General features: G+C 45.1%; 1 protein-coding gene across 13 annotated transcripts in view; it reads right to left on the bottom strand.

Annotated features, from left to right (window-relative positions):
• Window positions 1-462: 462 nt before the first annotated feature.
• Window positions 463-24,352, bottom strand: part of YEATS2 (YEATS domain containing 2) — a 112,155-nt gene continuing 88,265 nt past the window's right edge. For 11 of the 13 annotated variants that reach the window (XM_054553060.2, XM_063722363.1, XM_009239590.4 and 8 more), the window contains 11 exons: window positions 21,700-21,883; window positions 14,661-14,789; window positions 13,770-13,868; window positions 12,508-12,610; window positions 11,550-11,623; window positions 9,634-9,713; window positions 8,839-9,040; window positions 5,940-6,166; window positions 4,956-5,030; window positions 3,897-3,970; window positions 463-2,609 (listed from right to left, as the gene is read on the bottom strand). In XM_054553060.2, coding sequence (XP_054409035.1) covers window positions 2,501-2,609; window positions 3,897-3,970; window positions 4,956-5,030; window positions 5,940-6,166; window positions 8,839-9,040; window positions 9,634-9,713; window positions 11,550-11,623; window positions 12,508-12,610; window positions 13,770-13,868; window positions 14,661-14,789; window positions 21,700-21,883 — 1,356 coding nt within the window. In that variant the 3' untranslated portion in view covers window positions 463-2,500. Of the gene's footprint in view, window positions 2,610-3,896; window positions 3,971-4,955; window positions 5,031-5,939; window positions 6,167-8,838; window positions 9,041-9,633; window positions 9,714-11,549; window positions 11,624-12,507; window positions 12,611-13,769; window positions 13,869-14,660; window positions 14,790-19,172; window positions 19,559-21,699; window positions 21,884-24,352 lie in introns of those variants that run through there. The other 2 variants (XR_008524093.2, XM_063722365.1) reach the window with 2 other exon arrangements.

The following is a 24,352-nucleotide window of genomic DNA, read 5'->3' as shown; positions in this document are numbered from 1 at the left end:
ACCAAAGCTTTCAAAATCTTTCAGCTCTTATGTTTCTGGATTTTTCACTATTTCTGAGCCATATGCTAGCAGATGGTCACGGCATAAGGACCATGTCACAGGAGCGACTTCTTTCAGTCCTCAACACAGTCCAATTTTACCCTGCCAGATAACCCGGTATGTTTCTTTGTTAGACACGAGGAGCTGATTCTCTCTTTGCCTTGGCTTTAAGGAAGCTCTGAGCTCATTTATGCAGTTTTCTTCTGCCCCAAGCTGTCAGGAATAATTATGTCCATTTCCAAATTTTTTTTAGACTTTTATGTAACTGTAATCCTTTATCTTATATGGTTGCAACATTTTTTTTTTTGGCAAGAAGTAAAGAAATTAACTTAAACATATCAATAAGAATCTACACCATCACCTCATCCCAGTGCAAGGAGAACCCTGCCTGAGTACCATGCTTCAAACTCAGAAACACCCACCACAAATACCAAAAGATTTATTGTAGACAATTTTGTTACACAATTATACACATTATGATACACGTTTGAAACATTAACACACGTGGAGACTGCTAAATCATTTAATATTTCTTTTGCAAAAAGATAATTTCTTTAGGCTGTCATACCTGCAATAACCAATCTGTTCTCATTTGGATCAGATCTTTCTCCCTCTGTCCTGGAGATCTCACAGTTCACTTTGCTGAAGCAATCTATCCACTTCCCTATCAATCTTGCTTACAGCAGTTCACGTATAGACTATTCGAGCCTTATATACTAAACTGTTAAGCCAGTGCGTGCCCTATGCCCTGCTGAGAATAGATTCCTTCTGCACTTGCAGCCCTCAGATGCTGAATTAATCAATTTTTGAGACAGGGTCTCCTCTGTCACCAGGGCTGGAGTGCAGTGTTATGATCTGGGCTCACTGCAGCCTCTGCCTCCTGGGTTCAAGTGTTTCTCCTGCCTCAGCCTCCCAAGTAGCTGGAATTACAGGCACACACTACCATGCCCGGCTGATTTTCTGTATTTTTAGTAGAGACGGGGTTTCACCATGTTGGTCGGGCTGGTCTCGAACTCCCGACCTTAGGTGACCCACCCACCTCGACCTCCCAGAGTGCTGGGATTACAGGTGTGAGCCACAATGCCCGGCCCAGATGCTCAATTTAAAAGGCAGAGTTTATTCAGTCACTCCTCGCCTTACCTTCCTGACTCAAACATCTACAGGACCCAGGAAAACAGGAATTATGTTGCTTGGGTAAGTTTCTCTGACTCTGACTCACAGGTTTCCGATTTTCCTGGAGCAGAATAGAAGAGATTTCTGACCGGGCATGCATTCTTTGTTCTGCCTTCCACACAGGCTGTGTTAGGAAGTCTGAGATGGGGCGCCTCCAATGGACCCGGGCACCTGGCAGCGCCACCTTCTCCTGCCTGCCGCTCCCTCCCATCGAGGGGGCCTCTGCTTGTGGACACAGCCTAATCTCACTGCTTCTGGGCACTGGCATCCTTATTTCTGGGCATGGGCAGTTACTTCTCCAACTTTAAGGCACTCACTGGTATTTCTTTTAAATACTTTTCTTCTTGGGAAAAACTCCTTAAGAGAGAAGAGGATACACAATCCATGGATAGGACAGACGACCCCAGAAGAGCCTGCCGGGCGCTGCTCCCCACTGGCCACTCAGCATGGGGTCAGCAGCAGAAGCTCCTGCAGACCATGCTGATGGCGTGGAGCCTGCGATCTGCTTCGCACACACATGTAATGCTGCTACACTTCTGCCAAGTGTCTGGGACTGGTGCACACTGTCTATTCCTAGCATAGTGAGTTTTCTTGGTTATAATCAAACCTCTTCCTGACTCCCGTTGGGACCTCTCCGTCCCTTGCCACTGCTTTGACAATGGTTCTAGTAATGCTCCTGTGCTCAAAAAAGGAATTCTGCTCAGTCTGCCGTCTCTCAGGCCTTCATGGTTCTTTGTTCTAGGTATGGCCTCTTCCTATAGCTGACTCACTTGGGCTCAGAGTACAGCCCCTCCACACCAACGCCAGGCAGGGGAGAGAACCACCTGCTGAAGGCTGAAGCCCAATCTCTCTCTTCAGGGTAACTGCTGGAGCTACTGGTAACTCCAGTCCACAAAATGGGTGAAATCTCTAGCCTGCCACTCATTTTCTACCTCCTGGGGAGGCAGGCTCAAGGAGCCCCCTTGAGCACACCCGAGGAGAAGGGCCTGAGGCACACGGCCTGGCCCGCTCCCGTGGGGCCTTTACAAAGATTGCAGAAACGTTGGTCGACAAAGCACGGATCCACTGACAGCCTCACTCCACACTCAGGAAACAAACTCCTGTCCTAGGAGGATTTCATCTGGAGTGAAGCGTGCTGGTGACACGCGGGAACAGGCAGCGGCAAAGGTTGGGTAGCCATGACATCCCAAGTCGCACTGGAAACCACCTCCTTCCCGAGCAAGCAGGGTCCTCAGTTACAGCTTCGCTGCGCCTTCAAAGCCTGCTTCTCCAGGGCACCTCACTCCGCTCACTGGTCTTCATTCAATATTCCCATGTGTTTGTTTGTGAGAAAGTCCAGAAAAGGAATGTTGCAAATGGCCTGGTGAATATTACTCACTGTAATTTCTTTGGGAATCCTGGTCCAAAAAACAAAGGGTGTTACCAGGTGAAATTCTCTCACATGTATCTCATCATTTATTCACTTAACTCACTACAGGGACCATCCCAGGCAGAGGCCCTGTGGAGGGGGCTCCTGAGCTACAGACACAGCTTAGGGCCACTCTGGGGTGGGGGCTGCCTTCCTAGGCACAGGCGTGAGAAGCATGCCAACAAGTTGGTTGAATGATTAGGAAAAAAGATTCTGAGAACTGAGAAAAGCGGATGGCAGAATGGAATGACACATTTGTGAGTGAGTCTCAGCAGACCGAAAGCTGAGTCAAAGCACCACAAAACTCTGCGACCTTATTTCCCATCTCCTGGAAAGATGGGAGACGGAGCCACGCCAGGCCAGGCGTGATGTTAATCGTCCCATCAAAAGCACCCAAGCCACTCTACCCCTCCAGAACAGGGAGCACAGAGGTGAGCAGGGGCCACAGGAAGCCCCTGGCTCACCTGTGGGTCCAAGCAGGACAGTGGGCAGCAGGACCGGAACTCTTGGTTCCCCTTCCTTTTCTCTAAAGACGTCTATGTTGTCTGATATATTCCTGTGAAGTTTCATCTAATATTCCTCTGATTTAGGCCCTTCATGTCCTCAGGCACTTCGCTACAATTTTATAAATCTGTGACAGCCTTTAGCATAATGCAATAAAATAATATTCTTTTCGTCTGAAAGAAAAGCAGATGTGGCCTATCTACCATCCTTTCAGGGCCTAGGAAAAGACTGAAACTCAGTGTCTCAATCAAAGAAATGAGAGTCAGCAAAGAGCACTGGTGAGCCCGGGGGCCTCAGAGCCAATGAGACCTGAGTCGGAAGTCCAGGTCTACACTGTATTTGCTGGGAAAGCTGGGTAAGATTACCTTTCAAAGCCCGGTTTCCTGATTTTTAAAAAGGGAATCACAGTTCTGCAATGAAAAATTAGGTAATATATGCAACGCTTGGCCCTCATGTCTGACATGTAATGGACACGGTTATCTTTAATTGCAAAGCTAATATTTATTCAACCCTGTAATAAAACAGAGTCCTAGCTGTCTGTGAAGTAATGAGGAGGATATAAACCTCTGAGCAAAGCTAAGTGAGCTTTCACAACCATGAGGTTCTCTAAAAATGACAGAGCAGATCCTTGAGCTCATCTGGCTCTAAAGTGTCCTAAGCACTAACTCCATCTCCTACTGGATTGATGTAAGTATAAAACAACTTCATGGGCAATTCAACTGTTAGGAAAGAGGTGTAAGCCTCACACCACAGACTGCAGAGATAGTAATACCTGTTGTGAGAAGCTGTCTGGTATCCAACTGCCAAAGCCTGTCTCAGGATATCATTCACCAGCTGTTCTGTAGCCTATAACGGAAGATGCTGTTATTCTTCAAATGGCCATCTGCTTGCTGGCAAGAAGGGACGCATTTAACCCCATCCCTTACCCCAAATGTTTGAAACAATTGCAACTAGGGATTAAAAAGTCCTTAAGAAAAAATTACAGGTCTCAATAATAGACCATAATGATAAAGGCCATGATTCTGAGAAATTATGAATTGGAGTGATTTTCATTCATCAGACATTATTCTATTTATTTATTTATTTTGAGATGGAGTCTCACTCTGTCGCCCAGGCTGGAGTGCAGTGGCGCGATCTTGGCTCAGTGCAACCTCCACCTTCCGGGTTCAAGCGATTCTCCTGCCTCAGCCTCCCAGGTAGCTGGGATTACTAGCCGAGCGCCACCAAGCCCAGCTAATTTTTTATTTTTAGTAGAGACGGGGTTTCACCATGTTGGCTAGGCTGGTCTCCAACTCCTGATCCCAAGTGATCCGCCTGCCTCGGCCTCCCAAAATGCTGAGATTACAGGCATGAGACACCGGGCCCAGCCCTAGACATTGTATTTAAGGAAAGCAGTTGTTACGGAGGTATCCCTATTCTTGGAGAAGATCCACGAGGAAAGGAACTGCTGAGCTAGGATCAGGCTGGGGAAGGAGGCTGCGGAATTTTCGTCCCCTTGCCAGGGTCAGGACAGTTGGGGCTGTTTGCTGCTGTGACATGTACAGAAAACCATAGGCTTTGTCTCTGTCACCTCCTAAAGCAACGAGCGCACTGACCACCACCCCCAGAATACATCTTAGGAAGCACCTGAAACCACATGAGTCAGAGGAAACATAACTTAGTCCATTTAAAAATCAGAAAGAAAAAAAAAAAAAGAGAGAGAACTTAAGCCCAAATAAGATGAGAAATTTTAAAGCCTGTTATCTTTGTTCCTTTTCTGTCCTTGCCCCTTACTCCAAACCGCCTGGGATGCAACCATCCTTCCTGGCTGGCGTCCTCTGTGGGCACGCACCTTCAGGATCATGTCCTCCACCACGGACGCATACACGTTCCTGTGGAGCGCCACGGGCTGCAGGGCGATCCCAATCTGGAAAAGCAGAAGAAAGCCGTTTGTTCGTATCACTGCTTTAGAAACAGCCTCCCTCCAAACAAGCATGCCTCTCTGACACACACAGATGCCTGGTTGGAAGAAGGATTCTGCAAACATGCTGGGCAAAATTCACGGGAAAGGAACACGGAATATGACATCTAGAAGAATGTTATCTTGTTTTTCCACATTTCTGGCTGATTTTTAAACTATGACTATAATCCTATTAAAATCTCTCAAATCTCCTTCGTGGGAGAACATGGTTGGGATCTGCCATGAGTTCTGATAAGCGATCAACACTCTGGAAGGTCTGGAATCGGACTCCAATGTCCTGTTTGCACTTGGAAACTGCATCTTGCCCATTCTTCATGGCATCCAATGAAAGCACACTGTCTTTCACCTCGGGTCCTGACCAACTGGCAGATGCTGAAGAGCTGTTAGGCTCCAGCAGGGTGGATAAATACCTCTCTTCTGTATGGTAAGGTAGGTGCACACCATCTGCACCACAGGCGGGGCACTCAGGAGCTATCAACACATCAGGGGAGGATTAAGCACTGACGCGCAACTCAGAAAGAGTACGACATGCCTCATGAGGGAAAGGTGCTTCTACTGAGGCAGATGAGAAAAAACGAGATGAAGAGTAATCAACCGTTTCTATCTAGCCAGCTCTGCTTCAAGTCTGCACTCAACAAGCAACCTTTTCACATGTAATTAGCATTTCTGCCCAAGGGCTCTGATGCAGGAACGTGGGAGCCCTGAGAGCACACCTGGTCAACCAGGCAGAAGGAAGTCAAGCATTTACGCCACCAGAAGAGTCTGGGTCTGAGTCTGTGTCTGTGAGGCTGAACATCTGAACATCTAGCTCTGAGTCTGGTCTGCTGCATGAACTATTACCACCACAACCCCTACCTTCTGTGTGACATCCCCAATAAATTCAGACCCTGGGGTTGGTGGCAGGTAGAACTTGACTTCCTCTTGTTTCTCTTCCTGCTCCTTCTTGATGTTTATCTTCACTGGCTCGGAGAGGCTGAGGACGTCCACCTCCTCCTCATTCTCGGGTTCCCTTTTCTGGAACTGTTGCAGGTCCTCCAGTTTGCGGCAGAGGTTGTCAGCAGAGGAGAATGATGATGGGCACTCTGAATGAAAGGCAAGCAGTGTTACGACAGCTGTGGGGCCAACAGAAGAGGACTTCCCGTCTCCAAGAGACCCATGGTCTGAGGAAGGGGGATAAGCATCAGGGGAGCTGACCTTCTTTCCAGTTCTAACATTCTATGGATCTATGATGAGAACTAGTAATTCATGAGGGAGAAAGGCACAAACACAGGCATCTTGTGTGTGATCTATGTAAGGTAACTGCCATCTAAGACGAAAGAGTACGAATTCTCACTTCTGCCACCAAAAACCAGGCCATCCCCCTCCCTCTGAGTATTAAGGACTGACCTGACTTTTCCTCACCTCAAATCTGGAAAATTTAGAAATGCAGAGTGAAGAAAATAAAAAGAATCACCCCTATTCTCACTGCTCAGAGAGCAGGACTGTTAACATTTCAATGTATATTATGGGTCCAGTCTCTAATAAGGTGATTTATACAAAGCCTAATCAGGAGTGTGAGGACCTTAAGGCCAGGTTTAGGGCACTAGTGCCCTTCCACTTTCTGGATGAGTGTGTGAGGTCCACACCAGGTACAAGATTTAAGGGCACCCAGCTCCTGGACGTCTGTTTTACTGACTGGGCTCCAACAAGCTCCAGCTGCTCCTCAAGTTATGACGGCTGGGGCTATATCCTGAAAAACCCATCATAAGTTGAAAATATCATTTTTGACTTAGGATATTTTCCACTTACAATGGCCTTAACTGGATGCAATCCCATCATAAGTCAAGGCATGTGCTGATGCCTACAGCTTTCAGACCATTGTAAAGTCACAACATCAAATCACAGGTCAAACCACTGTAGGTTAGGGGCCGTTTCTAATCAGTCAGATTAAAAGGAAGCCTAGTACGTGCAAGTACTGTGCTTTCCACACAGTGTCAGTGAAGACCGTATCATCAATATGGTCTCTGCTCTCCGAGTAGCTTACACAGCGAAGTCAGACAAGCCCTCATGCTGCTGATATTAAGCACTGCAGGAGATGAGAGAAAGGAAAGGCCATCCTGCATTAGGCTCTCGAGAAGCTTAATGGCAAAAACGGGACTTGCCCCCTTTTTTTTTGGACAGGGTCTTGCGCTGTCACCCAAGCTGGAGAGGAGTGGCATGATTACAGCTCGCTGCAGCCTCAACCTCTTGGGCTCAAGCAATCCTCCCTGCTCAGCTTCCCGAGTAGCTGGGACTACAGGCATGCACCACCATGCCCGGCTAATTTTTGCATTTTTTGTAGAGGCAAGGTTTCACCGTGTTGTCCAGGCTGGTCTTGAACTCTTGGGCTCAAACAATCCTGCCTCAGCCTCCCAAAGTGGGAGGCCACTGAGCCCGGCCCTGAGTCTTAAAGGAACCCCACCTCTGTGCTCCAGGTTTCCTTGGACAGGGAGGTGGAGCTTCTGTTTTTCTATATAAATGGGGCTGGGGGCAGAGAACCTTGCTTTTTATTTTATTGAGACAGTGCCTGGCTCTGTTGCCCAGGCTGGAGTACAGTGGCGTGCTCATGGCTCACTGCAGCCTCAACCTCCTGGGCTCAAGTGACCCCTCTCACCTTAGTCACCCAAGTAGCTGGGACTACAGGCGAGCTACCACACCCGGGTCATTTTTGCATTTTTTGTAGCGACAAGGTCCTATGTTGCCCTGGCTGGTCTCAAACTCCTCGGGGCTCAAGTGATCCTCCTGCCTTGATGCCCAAAGTGCTGGGATTACAGGCATGAGCCACTACACCCAGCCCAACCTTTCTTATTCTTTGAGGTGAAACTCAAAATGCTTCTTCTACCTATATACCTTTAATCCCTTGCTCCTACGCCCCATGGCCCTGCAGCAGTGGTCTGTTTTTGTTGTGTGTGTGTTTTTTTTTTTTTTTTTGAGACGGAGTCTTGCTCTGTTGCCCAGGCTGGAGTGCAGTGGCATGATCTCGGCTCACTGCAACCTCTGCCTCCCTGGTTCAAGCAATTCTCCTGCCTCAGCCTCCTGAGTAGCTGAAACCACAGGCGTGTGGCCACCACACCCGGCTAATTTTTTTTGTTTTTTTTAGTAGAGATGGGGTTTCAGTGTGTTAGCCAGGATAGTCTTGAACTCCTGACCTCGTGATCCACCCGCCCTGGCCTCCCAAAGTGCTGGGATTACAGGCGTGAGCCACCGCGCCCAGCCCAGTGGTCTGTATTTTTACCATAAAACAATTCATTTCACCTGCAACATTACTAGTTTTCACAAGTGCCTCCCACACTGGGTGGTGTCCTCCGAGCTGGGTTTGGAGATAAAGTAACAGATGAGACACGGGCCTCATCTTCACAGAAGTAGCACAAACTTAACTGGGACATGGCGGGGGGGGTCCCTAAGGTCACAAAAGATGGGGAAGCCGCTTCAATCTGCAGGAAAGGAGATGGATTAAGAGTCTTCAAAGAAGAAATGATGCCGAGCAGGGACTCCTGAGTGAACAGTGTGTGCCTGCTGCATGGCACGGGCCGGAACGTGTGTGGCTGGGGCACAACACTTGAGATACCTGGCTACAAACAGCTCCACGGGGACTGCACGGTCCCACGAAGGACACGGCAGGAGGTAGGAAAGGCTCTTGTTCTCTACAGCACCTCTTCCAAGTCCTCACCTCTCTCTACCTCAGCAAATGCCCCCAGGCTGCCAGGCGCTCTGGGCAGTGCCACTGAAGGCTTACCGGGCTCGCTGTCGATCTGGGTCAGCACGTCCTCAATGGAGTCCCCGTCATTCCTCAGGCTCTCAGGGTCCGGTGGGGTATAGCCATGACAGCGGCACCAGTGAGCAATGTGCTTGGTTTTGAGGGGAGTCAGGTGGTGAAATCTCGGATTCTTCTCCAGGATTTCTTGTAAGACTTTTCGCATTGTCATTGCTCTTTGCCACTTAAAAAAAAAAATTTTCTTTTGGAACCATAATCAAATCCTTGCACTTAACTACATATCATGCAACCATAAATCACCATCCTAACTTAAACTGTTAGAATTTTTTTTTAAAGAAAAAAAACCTGGTTGTGTTACTTCCCACTTAAAAAAGAGTAGAACTTCTACCGGCTCCCTAATGCTTATACAATAAAACAGCAACTCCTAGGTTTGGCCTTTAAGGATCTTCACCTGGTTTCCACCTGCAATCTCCCACTTTCCCTCCTACCCCAACTTCCCCTAAACCGGCCACAGCACGTTCCCACTCTAAGGACTCGATACTCGAGTTCATTCACAACTCTGAAACTCGGAAAAAAATTTAGAAACTGTGAGGCATGTTTCTACCAGTGCAGGAAAAGAAGGCAGGCCTGAAAGTCAGCTGGTATAGGTCTTTGAAAAATGAGATTTTTTTTTAACTGAGGAAAATATTCTGCCATCAAATATTTCAACAAAATATGCTGCAATCTGTATCCCTGTTCCATAAGACAAGGTTTCTGGAGGCAGCCAGAATGGACAGGCGTTTCTGCCTGTGTGTCAAACAGGCAGACGTGGGTTACCTCAGCGGCTCTCCTTTTTCCAATGTTCCAGCCATAGTACTGCTCCACAGACTTTGCAGAAAAGCAGCTGGCATCTTCACCTAGAATGCACATACCCAGCAAAGCCTGAATAAAGCTCTTACGATTCCAACCACACGTCATTTGCTGGAGGCAAGCCAGTCACTTCTTCAGACCTCTTTATTGCATGTATGTCCCTTACTGGGCAAGCTCAGATGCAGCCTAACACAGGAGGGTGTCTCCTCAGAAGAGAAGGCGTCTTGTCGTGTGTACTCAAAGCAACACACCTTCTTGGGAACTTTGCTTCTTTGGCAGAGAAGGTAATCACTGCCACAGGCTATTAAAGTCTGTGGAACTGGTGCTCCACTAGGAGCCCTGGACCCGCCATTAACTCACAAGGTGGCTGTGGTAGATGGTGTCTCACTTTGTCCCCCAGGCTGGAGTGAAAGTGGCGCGATCTCAGCTCACTGCAACCTCTGCCTCCCAGGTTCAAGCGATTCTCCTGCCTCAGCCTCTGGAGGAGCTGGGACTACAGGCACGCACCATCATGCCTGGCTATTTTTGTATTTTTAGTAGAGATGGGGTTTCACCATGTTGACCAGGCTGGTCTCAAAGTCCTGACCTCAGGTGATCCGCCCGCCTCAACCTCCCAGTGCTGGGATTGCAGGCGTGAACCACCACGCCCAGCTCAGTTTTCTCATCTATAAATTGAGAAAGCTGGGAAGATGGTTTCTGAACTACCTTCCAGCTCTTACATTCTGTATTTTTTAAGGAGAGAGAAAAATATGTGTGTGTGTGTGCGTGCGTGTATGTATATACGTGTATTATATACTTGTGTATATACACAAGTATATATATATATACACATATATGTATATATATATACATATATATGTATATACATATATACACAAGTATATAATACACATATATACATACACGCACGCACACACACACACATATATATGAGAGAGTTTTTTTGTTTGAATTTCTTGTGTTAGGCTGGGAAACTGTTACCAAAAGTTTACTCTGAGATACATCAAAATGATCCCCCAAACTTTACCTTAGAGAAAGAGATTACTGCTTTGCTATTACAGTTGGAAAAAATAAGTAGGTGGTCTGTACCTGGCGTTATGTGTTCAGAGCCCTACAAATCTGAGTGGCGTGGAGGTTGCCTTGTGGCTTCCCTCTGAGTGTGCATGGTGGTCTTGCCCATGAGCATGCTCCTGTGTCCGCAGGCTGCTGGCCCCTCAGCAAGGGCTATTGATTCTGTCAAAACAACTGGGGCTAAGCAGCAATTTACTCAATCTAGCTAACGATGGGCAGTGACACAGCACGCCACTTTGGGAAGTCTTAAAAACTGCATTTTTATAGTGTGCAATACTGAGTTTCAGAGGAAAGATGAATGGTCTTAGAGTCAAACAACCAGGTTTGTATCCTGTTTCACGACCCGTGGCTCTGTGATCTCGAGCAAGTTATTCAACCCTGCTTATCCTCAGTCTCCTCATCTCTAAGTGGAGATGACACCAGCTATCACGCAGGAGGCTGGGATTATATGAGACAGTGAACGTACCCAGCCTGCACAGGACCTGGTACACTGCAGGCAAACGCTAAATGCTTTCCTCACTGATAAACGCCAAATGCTAGTGCAGAGTTTTAACTGCATACAAAACAATCTATGATTTACATATGAAAAATGTAAAACATTCCTTCTACAGATCAACACAGTAAAAAGAATAAAAAACTAACTGGATGTGAATTCTAAAACCCTTGCAAATGAGCTGTATCTCTAGCTGAAACCTTATAAGGTAACTGCCATATCAATATTAATTTATAATCCCAAGTGATTTCAGTTGACTCAATACCTTAAGTTCACAGCTTTCAAAAATGCACCCCTATATTCAGTGTAATTGTCTTACTTTTTGCAGTGATTAATGGAATCTTCTTTACTACTGCGGTTAGGAGTTGCTGGATAGTCTCTAAATGGTCTATCCTGAGAGGGATAAAAAAAAATTAAGGCAATAAATTAAATACATGTAGCAGTTTCTATAGCCACATATATGCCATGTACTTAATGGATATATTCCGTTCTGAGGGAATTATAATGTAAAACCATCATATTAGCATGTCTTTCCTTCCACAGATTACCTTCTTTGTAAAGGAAGGGTGTTCTATGCTTAAAAAGAAAATGTCAAGACTAAGATCCCAGGAATGGAAGATTATGCACGTATTACAGACATTTAATCTACACCTTAAAATTCAATAGCAATATAATCTTTTTGCAATGTGACTGCTACTAGGGGAGAAAAATTCTGTATACCCGTCTTAGGGTTATTACAGTTCACGCCTCCATCTACCATGTTAGAGTGGCTAAGTTTCTATTGCCCCAGCAGTCTGAGATACTTAAAAGTAGCTGGTCAGAAGTGGCTTCCTGATTTAGAAATTAGGAAACCTCAGGAAGCATTTTTAGAAGAAGCAAAGAGTGTATATAGCCCATGAAGAGGCAGCTAAGATGAGGCAGGTGTGTGGACACCCAGTCACAAAGTGTATACACACCTGAGTGATGGCAACAGGAGAAATTTTGTGCCCACGGGCTCAGCAGAGAAAGCCCACGTTGGCAACCTCAAGTGAAGGGAGGTCTAATCCCATCTGAGGCTTCTAAGGCTAAAAATCAAGTGTCACCTCCAGTCACATCACTGTATAAAATGATGACCCTCAGCTGTGCATCAAGTGGTAACACCTGTCCACTGCACAGGGCCAGACAGTTCCTCCCGTCAAGGGCTTAGAGCTACACATACAACTCTGCACATACTCAGCTGTCACAGGCGTGACAAACACCTGAAGCGGAATTCCTTTAGGAAAGATTGGAAGAATTACTTAATGACATAGTTTCCCAGCTCAGAACTTTCTTCTGTTTTCACTGCTGTCTGACCCTCCTGAGAGAGGCAGCTTGGCCCAGGTGTTTCTGGTTCGGTCTTCACTACAAGGGAAGAGCAACAAAGAGGCAGCTGTTAGGGGTCAGCGGTGGAAGGACACGTGCAGGCACAAACAAAGCTCTTGCAGTGAAGCTCAGCAAGGAAACTGCCACTCCAGCTGTTGTGGGGACACAGCCAGGGGACTGAGATGGCTCCTATCATCTCAGGGTCATCAGACAAGGGAAGAACTGTTAGCCTGGGTCTCAGGGGGGACAACTCCAGCCTCATGACAGGGTGGGGGCAATAAAATGGCTCCTGAGATATTTCTTAAAGGGCCACCCACACTGCTATGTAAGATTCCTCACCCCCCTCCCCACACATGTGATTTAACAATGCTGCTCTGAAGTACAATGCTGGTTTGTTCTAAGTTCTAATACTGGGACCTTTTCAATATCATCTCTCCAGCTAGTTTATCAACTTTCAGCATTATCTTAGTGTTCTGAGACATACGGCAGAAAGCAAAAATCAGATCCCCTGTGCTTGGACACTGATGTTATCAATGTCACACGTGTTGCTCTAATCCGTGCTAACCTGATCTACTCTTGTGGGCAGGAATGTCTCCCACTGCCAGCTCGCCGAAGTCTGGCCCCTACCTAAACCTCCTTTACCACAACTATACTCCCCAAATGAGTCCCTCTAACTGGCCACTTCCCCATAGGGGAAGCTGAGTGTTTGTCTCTCCTGTACCCTTAATCTGGCATACCCCTTGACTCCCCACAGCTAAAAAACCTCTACTCTTTTAAAGTCCAGGTTATAATCCATACTCAGTACAAAGTCTTGCCCTTCTCCACACCCCCTGCCAACCCTGATCAGACATCCCAAGCTGCAATATTTCAGCAGTCATTTCCCTGGCCAAATGTCTTGTGTTTATCAATGATTGTTTGCTGTCTACAGCAATTGTTTTCAACCTGATTATAAATTACTGAAGGGCAGAAATGATCCTTTATACATCTCTGTGTTTCCCTCAATGTTAAGTCTACCATATGAGCATTTAGGATATATTTGCCAAGTGACTGATTCGCAAATGCTGAAAATTCAAAAGATTCAGATTATGGTAATGTCCTGCTTTTATAAAACTTCTGGACATCAGGAGAGAACGTGAACGACAACAAAAAAGATAAATAACAAAACTTCTGGACAAGAACTCTGTGAGATCCTACGTACCTTTTGCAACAGCTGCTGGAGCAGAGCTGGGGACAACTGGAGTTGGGGCAGCTACAGGCAGAATGGCAGGTGGCTTGCTGGTAGAAAATGACTGAACCACTAAAGGAAAAAAAGGAGGGAGGGATATAACAAATACAAAAATTATTTTTAGTGAAGGTGATCTACTTCCAGGTGACAACCCCACATTAGACTAACAGCACAAAGGCAACTTGAGGACAACAGGAATTGCAAAGTCCCTTTTAAATAGTGGGCGATTATTAGGTATGAGGGTAACTGAGATGTATCTTCAACTGTAGAAACGGGAGCCTGTCACTAAACTAAGAAAAAAACAAAACAGACCAGGCGCAGTGGCTCACACCTGTAATCCCAGCACTTTGGGGGGCCGAGGCGGGTGGATCGCCTGAGGTCAGAAGTTCAAGACCAGCCTGGGCAACATGGTGAAACCCCATCTTTACTAAAAATACAAAAATTAGCCAGGCATGGTGGCATGCGCCTGTAGTCCCAGCTACTCGGGAGGCTCAGGCATGAGAATCGCTTGAACCCAGGAGGCGGAGGTTGCAGTGAGCCGAGATCTTGCCACTGCACTCCAGCCTTGGTGACAGAGCAAAACTCTGTCTCAAAAGAAAAGGAAAGGAAAACAACAATCCAATTAATGTAAATTCTTATAAACACTTAAAATGTTCCCCCTCAACTCTAGATAAGGGCAGCTATTTAGAAGCCAACGAACATTTGGGTTTTGAGTCCTGGCGTTGGTGCCCTAGCGTTCAAGGCGCTGGGAATACCCTGACAGTTGAAGGGTGGCTGTACACGGGCAGAGCAGTCACCACCTGGTAAATGCGGGGAGACGTGGAGGTGGCCACAGGACAGACAGCCCGTGGGCAAGGGACTCACCTTTATTCACAGGCATCAGGATTGTCTGCACCCCTCCAGATGTGTTTACGCTGAGTGGTTTGAGCTGGCTGGGAATCGTCAGGACGGCCTGCTGGGGACTGGACTGACTGGAGTGAATCTTTAACAGTCCTAGAACAAATTGGAAGATAAGGCCAAGCTGAAGGTCAGGTGCTTCGGGGAAGTCTCTTATCCTCTGTGCCACCCATATTTTGTCACAGAGGAAGTTCCCAGGACATTTAACCTTCTAGTAAAAAAGAGCGAGAAGCAGGAGACAACAGATGCTGCAGATTTCACAATAAAACATCGGCATGACAATAATTATTTATTTACTTTTTTAGATGGAGTTTCACTCTGTCGCCCAGGCTGACGCGATCTCGGCTTACTGCAACCTCTGCCTCCCAGGTTCAAGCGATTTTCCTGCCTCGGCCTCCCAAAGTGCTGGGATTACAGACATGAGCCACGGTGCCCGGCCCCTATTTATTTATTTATTTATTTATTTATTTATTTATATTGTTAGAGACAGGCTGTCGCCCAGGTTGAAAAGTGCAGTGGTACGATCATAGCTCATTGTAACCTTGACTCCTGGGCTCAAGTGATCCTCCTGTCTCAGCTTCCAGAGTGGCTGGGACTGTATACAGGCATACCATGACACACAGCTAATTTTTAATTTGTTTTTGTAGAGATGGGGTCTTGCTTTGTTGCCCAGGCTGGTCTTGAAACTCCTGGCCTCGAGCGATCCTCCCACCATGGCCTCCCAAAGCACTGGGATTCTTTCTTTTTTGGAGTTGGATCTGGCTCTGTCACCCAGGCTGGAGTGCAATGGCGCCATCTCGGCTCACTGCAACCTCCATCTCCCAGGTTCAAGCGATTCTCCTGCCTAGGCCTCCCGAGTCGCTGGGATTACAGGCGCATGCCACCACGCCCAGCTAATTTTTGTATTTTTAGTAGAGACAGTGTTTCGCCATGTTGGCCAGGCTGGTCTTGAACTCCTAACCTCAAGTGATCCACTCACCTAGGCCTCCCAAAGTGCTGGGATTACAGGCGTGAGCTACCGCGCCTGGCCAGCACTGGGATTATAGATGTGAACCACTGTGCCTGGCCATAATGATTGAAAGTATCCTAGTCCCACAACCACGAAGTAACACATTTTTGCTAGTAAAAAGGATAAAAAGTCACCCAAAGTCCTACCACAGAGAAAATCAATACTAATGTTTTCAGACAGTACTCTTCCGTGTTTGTTTTCTATGACAATTTATTTTGCACATAGCTCTTATGTGTACAAAATTTTGGATTTTGTACATAGCTTTGGATATAAAATTCCATGTTTTCATGTGAAACATTGTCATTCTCCTACTTAAAAACCTATGCTGGCTCCTGACTGCCTAAAACATATTTCCAAAATTAGCTTCAAGCATTCAGGGTCCATTTTAATCTGGTCCCAATGTATGCGCATCTCCTTCCCACTGTCCCTACGTATCTAGTATGTCCATCTGTCTACACACCACACCTCATCGTTTCCTAGCTCTGTGCAGTAGCCCGTTTTTCAAACATCAGATGTTCTCTATCGTTTTAGAAAGGATCACCTTCTCTCATTTTATCTTAAAGGTGATTTCTATATTCCCATTTCCACGTAAAACTGTTCTAGGCATTCAGAGGGCCATTTAAAAAATCACGAAGGGCCTTTACTGTGAAGGAGCATGCAAGGCACAAACAATACAGACACGATTTAAGAACTACTTAAAAACAGTGGCCGGGCACGGTGGCCCACGCCTGTAATCCCAGCACTTTGGGAGGCTGAGGCAGGTGGATCACCTGAGGTCAGGAGTTTGAGACCAGCCTGGCCAACATGGTGAAACCCTGTCTCTACTAAAAATACAAAAACAATAGCCGGGCATGGTGGCAGGTGCCTGTTATTCAAGCTACTTGGGAGGCTGAGGCAGTAAAATCACTTGAACTCGGGAGGCGGAGGTTTCAGTGAGCCGAGATCACGCCATTGCACTCCAGCCTGGGCAACAAGAGCGGAACTCCATCTCAAAAAAAAAACACCAGCATCATGAGCTAAAGATACTTTAAGGCACCGGAAAGCAGCTGGTCTGAGCTAAGGAAAGGAATAATCTTAAATTTTACTTTCTAGAACAAGGCCTTAAATAAACAAAATCTTTCTTTGGAATAGAAGAGCGTTAAATCAGTCAGGTAGTAATACTTCCTGAGACATGATCTTGAGGAGTTTAACAATGATCTGAAGTTCCTGTATTTTTATGCATGCTCATCAGCTGAAAAGTTAAAAAGTACTATAAGGCTTATAACTACATAGCCAACCCCCATTCCACCTCCCTATTTTCATCTAGTTCCCTACTGGTATCCACTTTAATCCCTTTCGGTTCTTTTTATTAATGTTTATCTCAGTATATGTAAAAGAATGTGTAGGGCCAGGTGCAGCAGCTTACACCTGTAACCCCAGCACTTTGGGAGGCCAAGAAGGGAGGACTGGTTGAGGCCAGGAGTTTGAGACCAGCCTTGGCAACAAAGCAAGACTCCGTCTCTAAGAAAAAAACAAAAAAAAATTAGTCCCATGTGGTGGCATGCCCCTGTAGTACCAGCCATTAGGGAGGCTGAGGCGGGAGGACAGCCTGAGCCCAGGAGTTCAAAGGCTACAATGAGCTATGATCACGCCCCTGCACTCCAGCCTGGGTAACAGAGCAAGACTCTGCTCTAAAAATAAAATAAAAATAATTTAAAAAGGAATGTATACACTGTAGGCCTTGATTCATCAATTTTCAATTTTACCTACTGATTTACTATTAGGGTAGATGGTTTTTTTTTTTTTTTTTGAGACAGTGTCTTGCTCTTTCACCCAGGCTGGAGTGCAGTGATGCGAGCAATCATGGCTCACTGCAACCTCGACCGCCCAGGGTCAAGTGATCCTCCCATCTCAGCCTCCCGAGTAGCTGGGTCTACAGGCACAACTACCATGCCCAGCTAATTTTTTTTTTTTAAGAAATGGGGTCTTGCCACATTGCCCAGGCTTGTCTCAAACTCCCAAGCTCAAGTGATCTGCCTGCCTTGGCCTCCCAAACTGCTGGGATTACAGTTGTGAGCCACCGCACCCGACCCCTAGGTGGAGTCTTCAGTGGCTTCCCCCAAAGTCAAAGTCAAATCTAGCCCCTAGATAGGGCCCAGAAAAGGTATAAATGCCTTAAAAAGTGCCCCCTTTAAGGCACTTATATACCCTTTCTTCCCTATACAGATGTTCCCTTACAATGGTTGACTCTGGAGTTTTTGACTTTGGCACGGTATGAAAGCGACAGGCACTCAGTAGAAACTGTACCTCTCTCGTGATGCTGGGCAGTGGCAGCAAGCCACAGCCCCCGGCCGGTCATGCATTTTTTCCACTTAGAACATTTTCACCTTACAACAGCTGACTGGGACATAACCCCATCCCATATTTTAGGAATGTCTTTGGAGAAGGTACACAGGAAATACATTTCAAACTTTGTCAGAAATAGTTCTACCCTCACTCTGTAATGATCTCCTTGACTAGAGAATTCTAGACTGAAAATAATGTTCTTGCATTTTGAAAAGCAGCAGTATGCTAGCTTCTAGCACTGCCACTGAGAAGCTCAATGATAATGTAATTTCTGAAATTTTCAATTTCTTTACACTGTGCCTTTTGAAATTGGCAGTTCATGCCCTGCACTTCTGGGAAAAATCCTTGTCTGGCCAGAGTTCCCTGATACATCATCAAATTTTCTTTCTTAGCGTCTACTTCCTCGTCCATTCCCTGCTTCCACCTTGTGCCCCAGAAAGTACTGTCAATACTGCACCAATGATCCTCTTAAAAGGTAAGGCAGATCATATTCCACCTTAGCTTACAACCCTCCAGTGGCTTCCCCCAGAGTCAAAGTTCCAACACCCCACACAGGCCCTGCGTGCTCTGATGGAATCTCCTTAAGCTCTCTCCCTCGCTCACACAGCTTCTGTCCCAATGAGACCTTGTTTAATGCAGTTTACGATGCACAAAAAAAAACTTAATTGAAAAACTGCTGGTTTTAAGTAGGAAATAGTTTGATCCTTTTATGAAAATGTGGGCTGGATGTGGTGGCTCACGCCTGTAATCCTAGCACTTTGGGAGGCCGAGGCGGGCGGATCACCTGAGGTTGGGAGTTCGAGACCAGCCTGGTCAACATAGTGAAACCCCATCTCTACTAAAAATACAAAAATTAGTGGGATGTGGTGGCACATGCCTGTAATCCCAGCTACTTAAGAGGCTGAGGCAGGAGAATCGCTGGAACTCGGGAGGCAGAGGTCGCAGTGAGCCAAGATTGTTCCACTGCACTCCAGCCTGGGCGACAAGAACAAAATTCCATCTCAAAAAAAAAAAAAGAAAGAAAGAAAGAAAATGTGATACAGAAAGTTCCATCAGCAGCATCTTAGGAAACTAGAACTTACAGCAGGGAGACTTCATCTACTGCACGCCAAAAACATGATCAGAAAAGAGACAAGGGAAGGGTATTCATTATTATAATAATTCCTTTTATTTCTACAATTTCTACTCCAGTATCCAACACATGGCCTCAAATAAAACACTCAGTTAGTAGAGAACAAGCACTCCCTATACTAGAAGTTGGCCAATTTTAACAGGGAGGTAGAAATCAAGAGAAAAATATAATCAGCCTTAATTTTTTGTTCTCTATCCAAACAACAAGACACAAGGGGCTTGGTGTGGAGCTACATATGAATGAAGCAATAATAGTAATGACAACAACATCCACAGCCTCTTATCCAAAGGTAGTAAGGGGTGTGTCTGCACGCGTGTGTGCATGCGTGTGTGTGTGTATCTCGGTGATATTCAGTTTTTCCGGTAGACCAGTGCCAGCCATATGCTGGTTGGTATCAATCTGAAACAAGATAATACAGTATTTAGAAACTTTAACAGTTCGATAGTGCTGCGACATTTTTATTATATTTTACAGAAGTATCTATACCAGATTATAGAAAAACAAAAACAAAACTGATCTTTCAAGTTTGAGAAGCAAAGCCATATATTATATTAGCTTCCTGGCAGCTGAGACAGTATGATGTAATCAAACACATCAATATTCTATGGCAAAACACACAAATATTCACATTAAGTAATACAAACAGGCTGTCAATGGAGGTCAAATTGTGCCCTAAAATTAGTTATAAAAAATAAAATCTCTGGCCAAGCATGGTGGTGGCTCATGCCTGTAATCCCAGCACTTTGGGAGGCCGAGGCAGGCAGATCACCTGAGGTCAGGAGTTCAAGACCAGCCTGGCCAACATGGTAAAACTATGTCTCTACAAAAATTAGCCAGGCACGATGGCGGGTGCCTGTAATCGGGAAGCTGAGGCAGGAGAATCGCTTGAACCCGGGAGGCAGAGGTTGCAATGAGTCAAGATCATGCCACTGCACTCCAGCGTGGGCGACAGAGCAAGACTCCGTCAAAAAAATAATAATAATACAATATAATATAATCTTGCAGCCATAGAAAAGAATGAGTTCGTGTCCTTTGCAGGGATATGGATGAAGCTGGAAGCCATCATTCTCATCAGCAAACGAACACAGGAACAGAAAACCAAACACCACATGTTCTCACTCGTAAGTGGGAATTGAACAATGAGAACACATGGACACAGACAGGGGAACATCACACACCGTGGCCTGTTGCGGGATGGGGGGAAAGGGGAGGGAGAGCATTAGGACAAATACGTAATGCATGTGGGGCTTAAAACCTAGATGATGGGTTGACAGGTGCAGCAAACCACCATGGCACATGTATACTTAGGTAACGAACCTGGACGTTCTGCACATGTATCCCAGAACTTAAAGTAAAATTTAAAAAAATAATAAAATCTTTGGTTTTCACAGCTTTTGGGATTTTAGAATTGCAGATAAAGGATTATGGACTAACAACAAAAATGATCACACATGATAATGGCAGTGGCAACTGTTTATATAATGGCCACTACACACCAGACAGTACTCTAAGCACTGATATATTACAAACTCATTTAAACCTCTCAACCTTATTAAGTAGGTATTATTATCAATCTCATTTACAGCTGAGAAACTGAAGCAAATCACTTCAACTAAGGCAATCTGGTTTCAGGATGTGTGCTCTCTGTTACTCAGAAACAAAAGGTACACTTTTCTGAGGCCCTCTAGTGCAGGCACAAAGACAGCATAGCTCTTACTGGATCTCCAGCCTATCACTCTAACACTAGCCAAGATAATAATTAATGTTAAAAATTATGACTTGGAGTCATCAAGGCTAAGATATATTTTATATACTTTGTTTATGAAAGCAAAAAAAGGTATACATTTTACAGTGAATTCTATTCAACACTGATTATAGGAAAAAAGAAATTAGTACTTTAAGGAAAGCAAACTCTTGGCTCTCCACAAAATTATGTTATAAAAAAAGCTAAAATACCCAGTAGGGTTCTGTGTGGCTAAGGGTTTATTATATCATTCAAAAATTCAAATAGTAACTTTCAAATGATAATTTAAAGTCTCAGACAAAATCTGATATGTAGATTTTTAAACAAAAATAATTCATCTAAAAAAGCAGCTGTTCAGAAAATGCTGCTGGGTTAATTACTTTTAACAATTTACCATACAAAATATTGCTTAAGACCCTCCAAAAAATAGCTGGGCACAGTGGCTCACGCCTGTAATCCCAGCACTTTGGGAAGCTGAGGTGGGTGGATCGCTTGAGCTCAGGAGTTCGAGACCAGCCTGGGCAACATGGTGAAACCCCATCTCTACCAAAAACACAAAAAATTAGCTGGGTGTGGTGACATGTGCCTGTGGTCCCAGATACTCAACAGGCTGAGGTGGGAGGATGGCTTGAGCCTGGAAGGCAGAGGCTGCAGTGAGTCGAGACTGTGATATTGCACTCTAGCTTGGGTGACAGAGTGCGATGCTATCTCAAACAAACAAACAAAAAAGATCCTCCAAAAATATTCTAGCCCTATGAGAGAAAAGAGAGAGAAATTATATCACAATGCAACTCACCAGATACCGTGGCTTTCCCAGAGATGGGGTTTGGTGTGGGCACCAGGGACGTGGCGCTGACAACGGTGGGGGTGGCAGCCTTGCAGGTTCCCACGGTGGCCTGGCTCACACACACTTGTGGCTGCCCAGAAGTTTTCGTTACAGAACTGACCGTAGATGAAGACACGGAAGCCATTCCCTCAGACTGCTCACCCATGGGGCCAGAAACAACACAGTTCAGGAAGAAAGCAGAGTGACTGACTGAGAGCGGTGATGGCCACACAGCACACACACTAAATATCATCTATTAGGTGTCAGTGACTACTTAGTAAATGCCATACCATTTAAAAAAGATTACTTCTCTAGTTCAGTGGTTCCTATACTTTTACATTTCACAGACCAAGAAAATTTAAAAAATTTAAGACAAGGAAGTATCATAGGGTCATCATATTTTTAAAATTCACCACCTATTATATCCCTTTATAAAGGCAACTTCATCACCAAAAAACTAGGAGGACATATTCTCAGAATATACACATGGACTAAAAATGAGCTTTATTAAGAACACATGACAATGTTTTAAAGTCTGTCACTTCATTCAACAAACATCTACTATATGGCCGGCATAATGGTTAAGTGCTCAGGCTCTGAGATAAAAGCAACCAAGGAAACAGTCATCTAAGTATGATGATGCTATGGCAAGCACAGGCAAATGTCACCAACACAACCAAGAAGAAAGGCACTGCTTCTGTCTAGGAATAGAAACAGGAGGGTACAGGAAAAAGCTTCAGGTAAAACATTAGGCACTTTAGAGGAATCTTCCAGATTTAAGACAGAGAAAGGGAGAGATGACAGTGTTTCTTGGCAGAGTATGTAGGAAGTTGGTGAGGCATGAAAGAACACTGTATGTTCAAGAAGCTGCAAAGCAGAGTGGTATCACTCGTGAAGAGGCACAGGAGAAGCAGCAGCTGCAGGAGATGAAGCTTGAGAAGTCAAGCTACATCATTCAAGTCTGTGGGCTTCCAAGACGATTGAGAGATGGTTTTTCAACAAATGTTTCTAGGCCAACTGGATATTTACATAAAAAAGAATAAAGTTTGCTGTCTACCTCACACCATGTACAAAAATTAACTCGAGCGGCCAGGCGTGGTGGCTCATGCCTGTAATCCCAGCACTTTGGGAGGCCAAAGCGGGTGGATCACAAGGTCAGGAGAGCAAGACCATCATGGCTAACATGGTGAAACCTCATCTCTACTAAAAATACAAAAAAAAAAAAAAAATTAGCTGGGCGTGGTGGTGGGTGCCTGTAGTCTCAGCTACTCAGGAGGCTGAGGCAGGAGAATTGCTTGAATCCAGGAGGTGGAGGTTGCAGTGAGCCAAGATCACGCCACTGCACTCCAGCCTGGGTGACAGAGCGAGACTCTGTCTCAAAAAAAAAAAAAAAAAAAAAATTAACTCGAATGAATCTGAAACCTAAATATAAGAGCTAAATGCATAAAACTTAGAAGAAAACATAGGCTTGAATTTTGTGGCTTTGGATTAGGCAATGGTTTCTCAGATGTGACATCAAAAGAAAAAGCAATAAAAGAAAAATAGGTAAGTTGGGACTTTATTAAAGACTTGTGCTGGGAAAACTGGATATCTTTATGCAGAAGAATGAAACTAGACCCCTAACTCTCACCATGCAATCAAAATGGATTAAAGAGTTAAATCTAAGACATCAAACTATGAAACTACTACAAGAAAACATCAGGGAAACTCTCCAGGACATTGGTTTGGGCAAAGATTTCCTGAGTAGTACCTCAAAAGCACAGGCAACCAAAACAAAAATGTATAAATGGGATCACATCAAGTTAAAAAGCTTCTGCACAGCAAAGAAAACAATCAACAAAGAGACAACCCACAGAATGGGAGGAAATACTGGCAAACTACATACACATCTGACAAGCGATTAATAATCAGAATATAGAAGAAGCTCAAACAACTCTACAGAAAAAAGCCAAACAATCTCATTTGAAAATGGGCAAAAGATCTGAACACACATTTCTCAAAAGAAGACACATAAATGGCCCAACGGGCATATAAAAAAAATGCCCAATGTCATTAATTGTCAGAGAAACACAAATCAAAACTACAATGAGAAAGCATCCCACCCAGTTAAAATGGCTCTCATCCAAAAGGCTGGCGAGGATGTGGAGAAGAGGGAACCCTCGTACACTGCTGGTGGGAATGTAAGTTAGTACAATCATGATGGAGAGCAGTATAGAGGGTCCTCAGAAAACTGAAAATAGAACTACCATATGCTCCACATCCCACTGCTAGGTATATACCCAAAACAAAGGAAATGAGTATACGAGGAGACGTCTGCACTCCCATGTTTATTACAGCACTATTCACAATAGCCAAGACTTGGAATCAACCTAAGTGTCCATCACCAGGTGAACGATAAAGAAAATGTGGTACATACACACAATACAATATTATTCCGTTATAAGAAAGAATGAAATCCTGTCATTTGCAACATGGATAGAACCGGAGGACATTATGTTAAGTGAAATAAGCCAGGCACAGAAAGACACATTTCACACGTTCTCACTCATGTGGGAGCTAACAATTAAAACAACTGAACCCATGAAGACAGAGAGAAGAATGATGGTTACCAGAAGGTGGGAAG

Source organism: Pongo abelii, chromosome 2, assembly GCF_028885655.2.
Source record: "Pongo abelii isolate AG06213 chromosome 2, NHGRI_mPonAbe1-v2.0_pri, whole genome shotgun sequence".
NCBI lineage: Eukaryota > Metazoa > Chordata > Mammalia > Primates > Hominidae > Pongo > Pongo abelii.
This window is presented reverse-complemented; position numbering and strand designations above follow the sequence as displayed.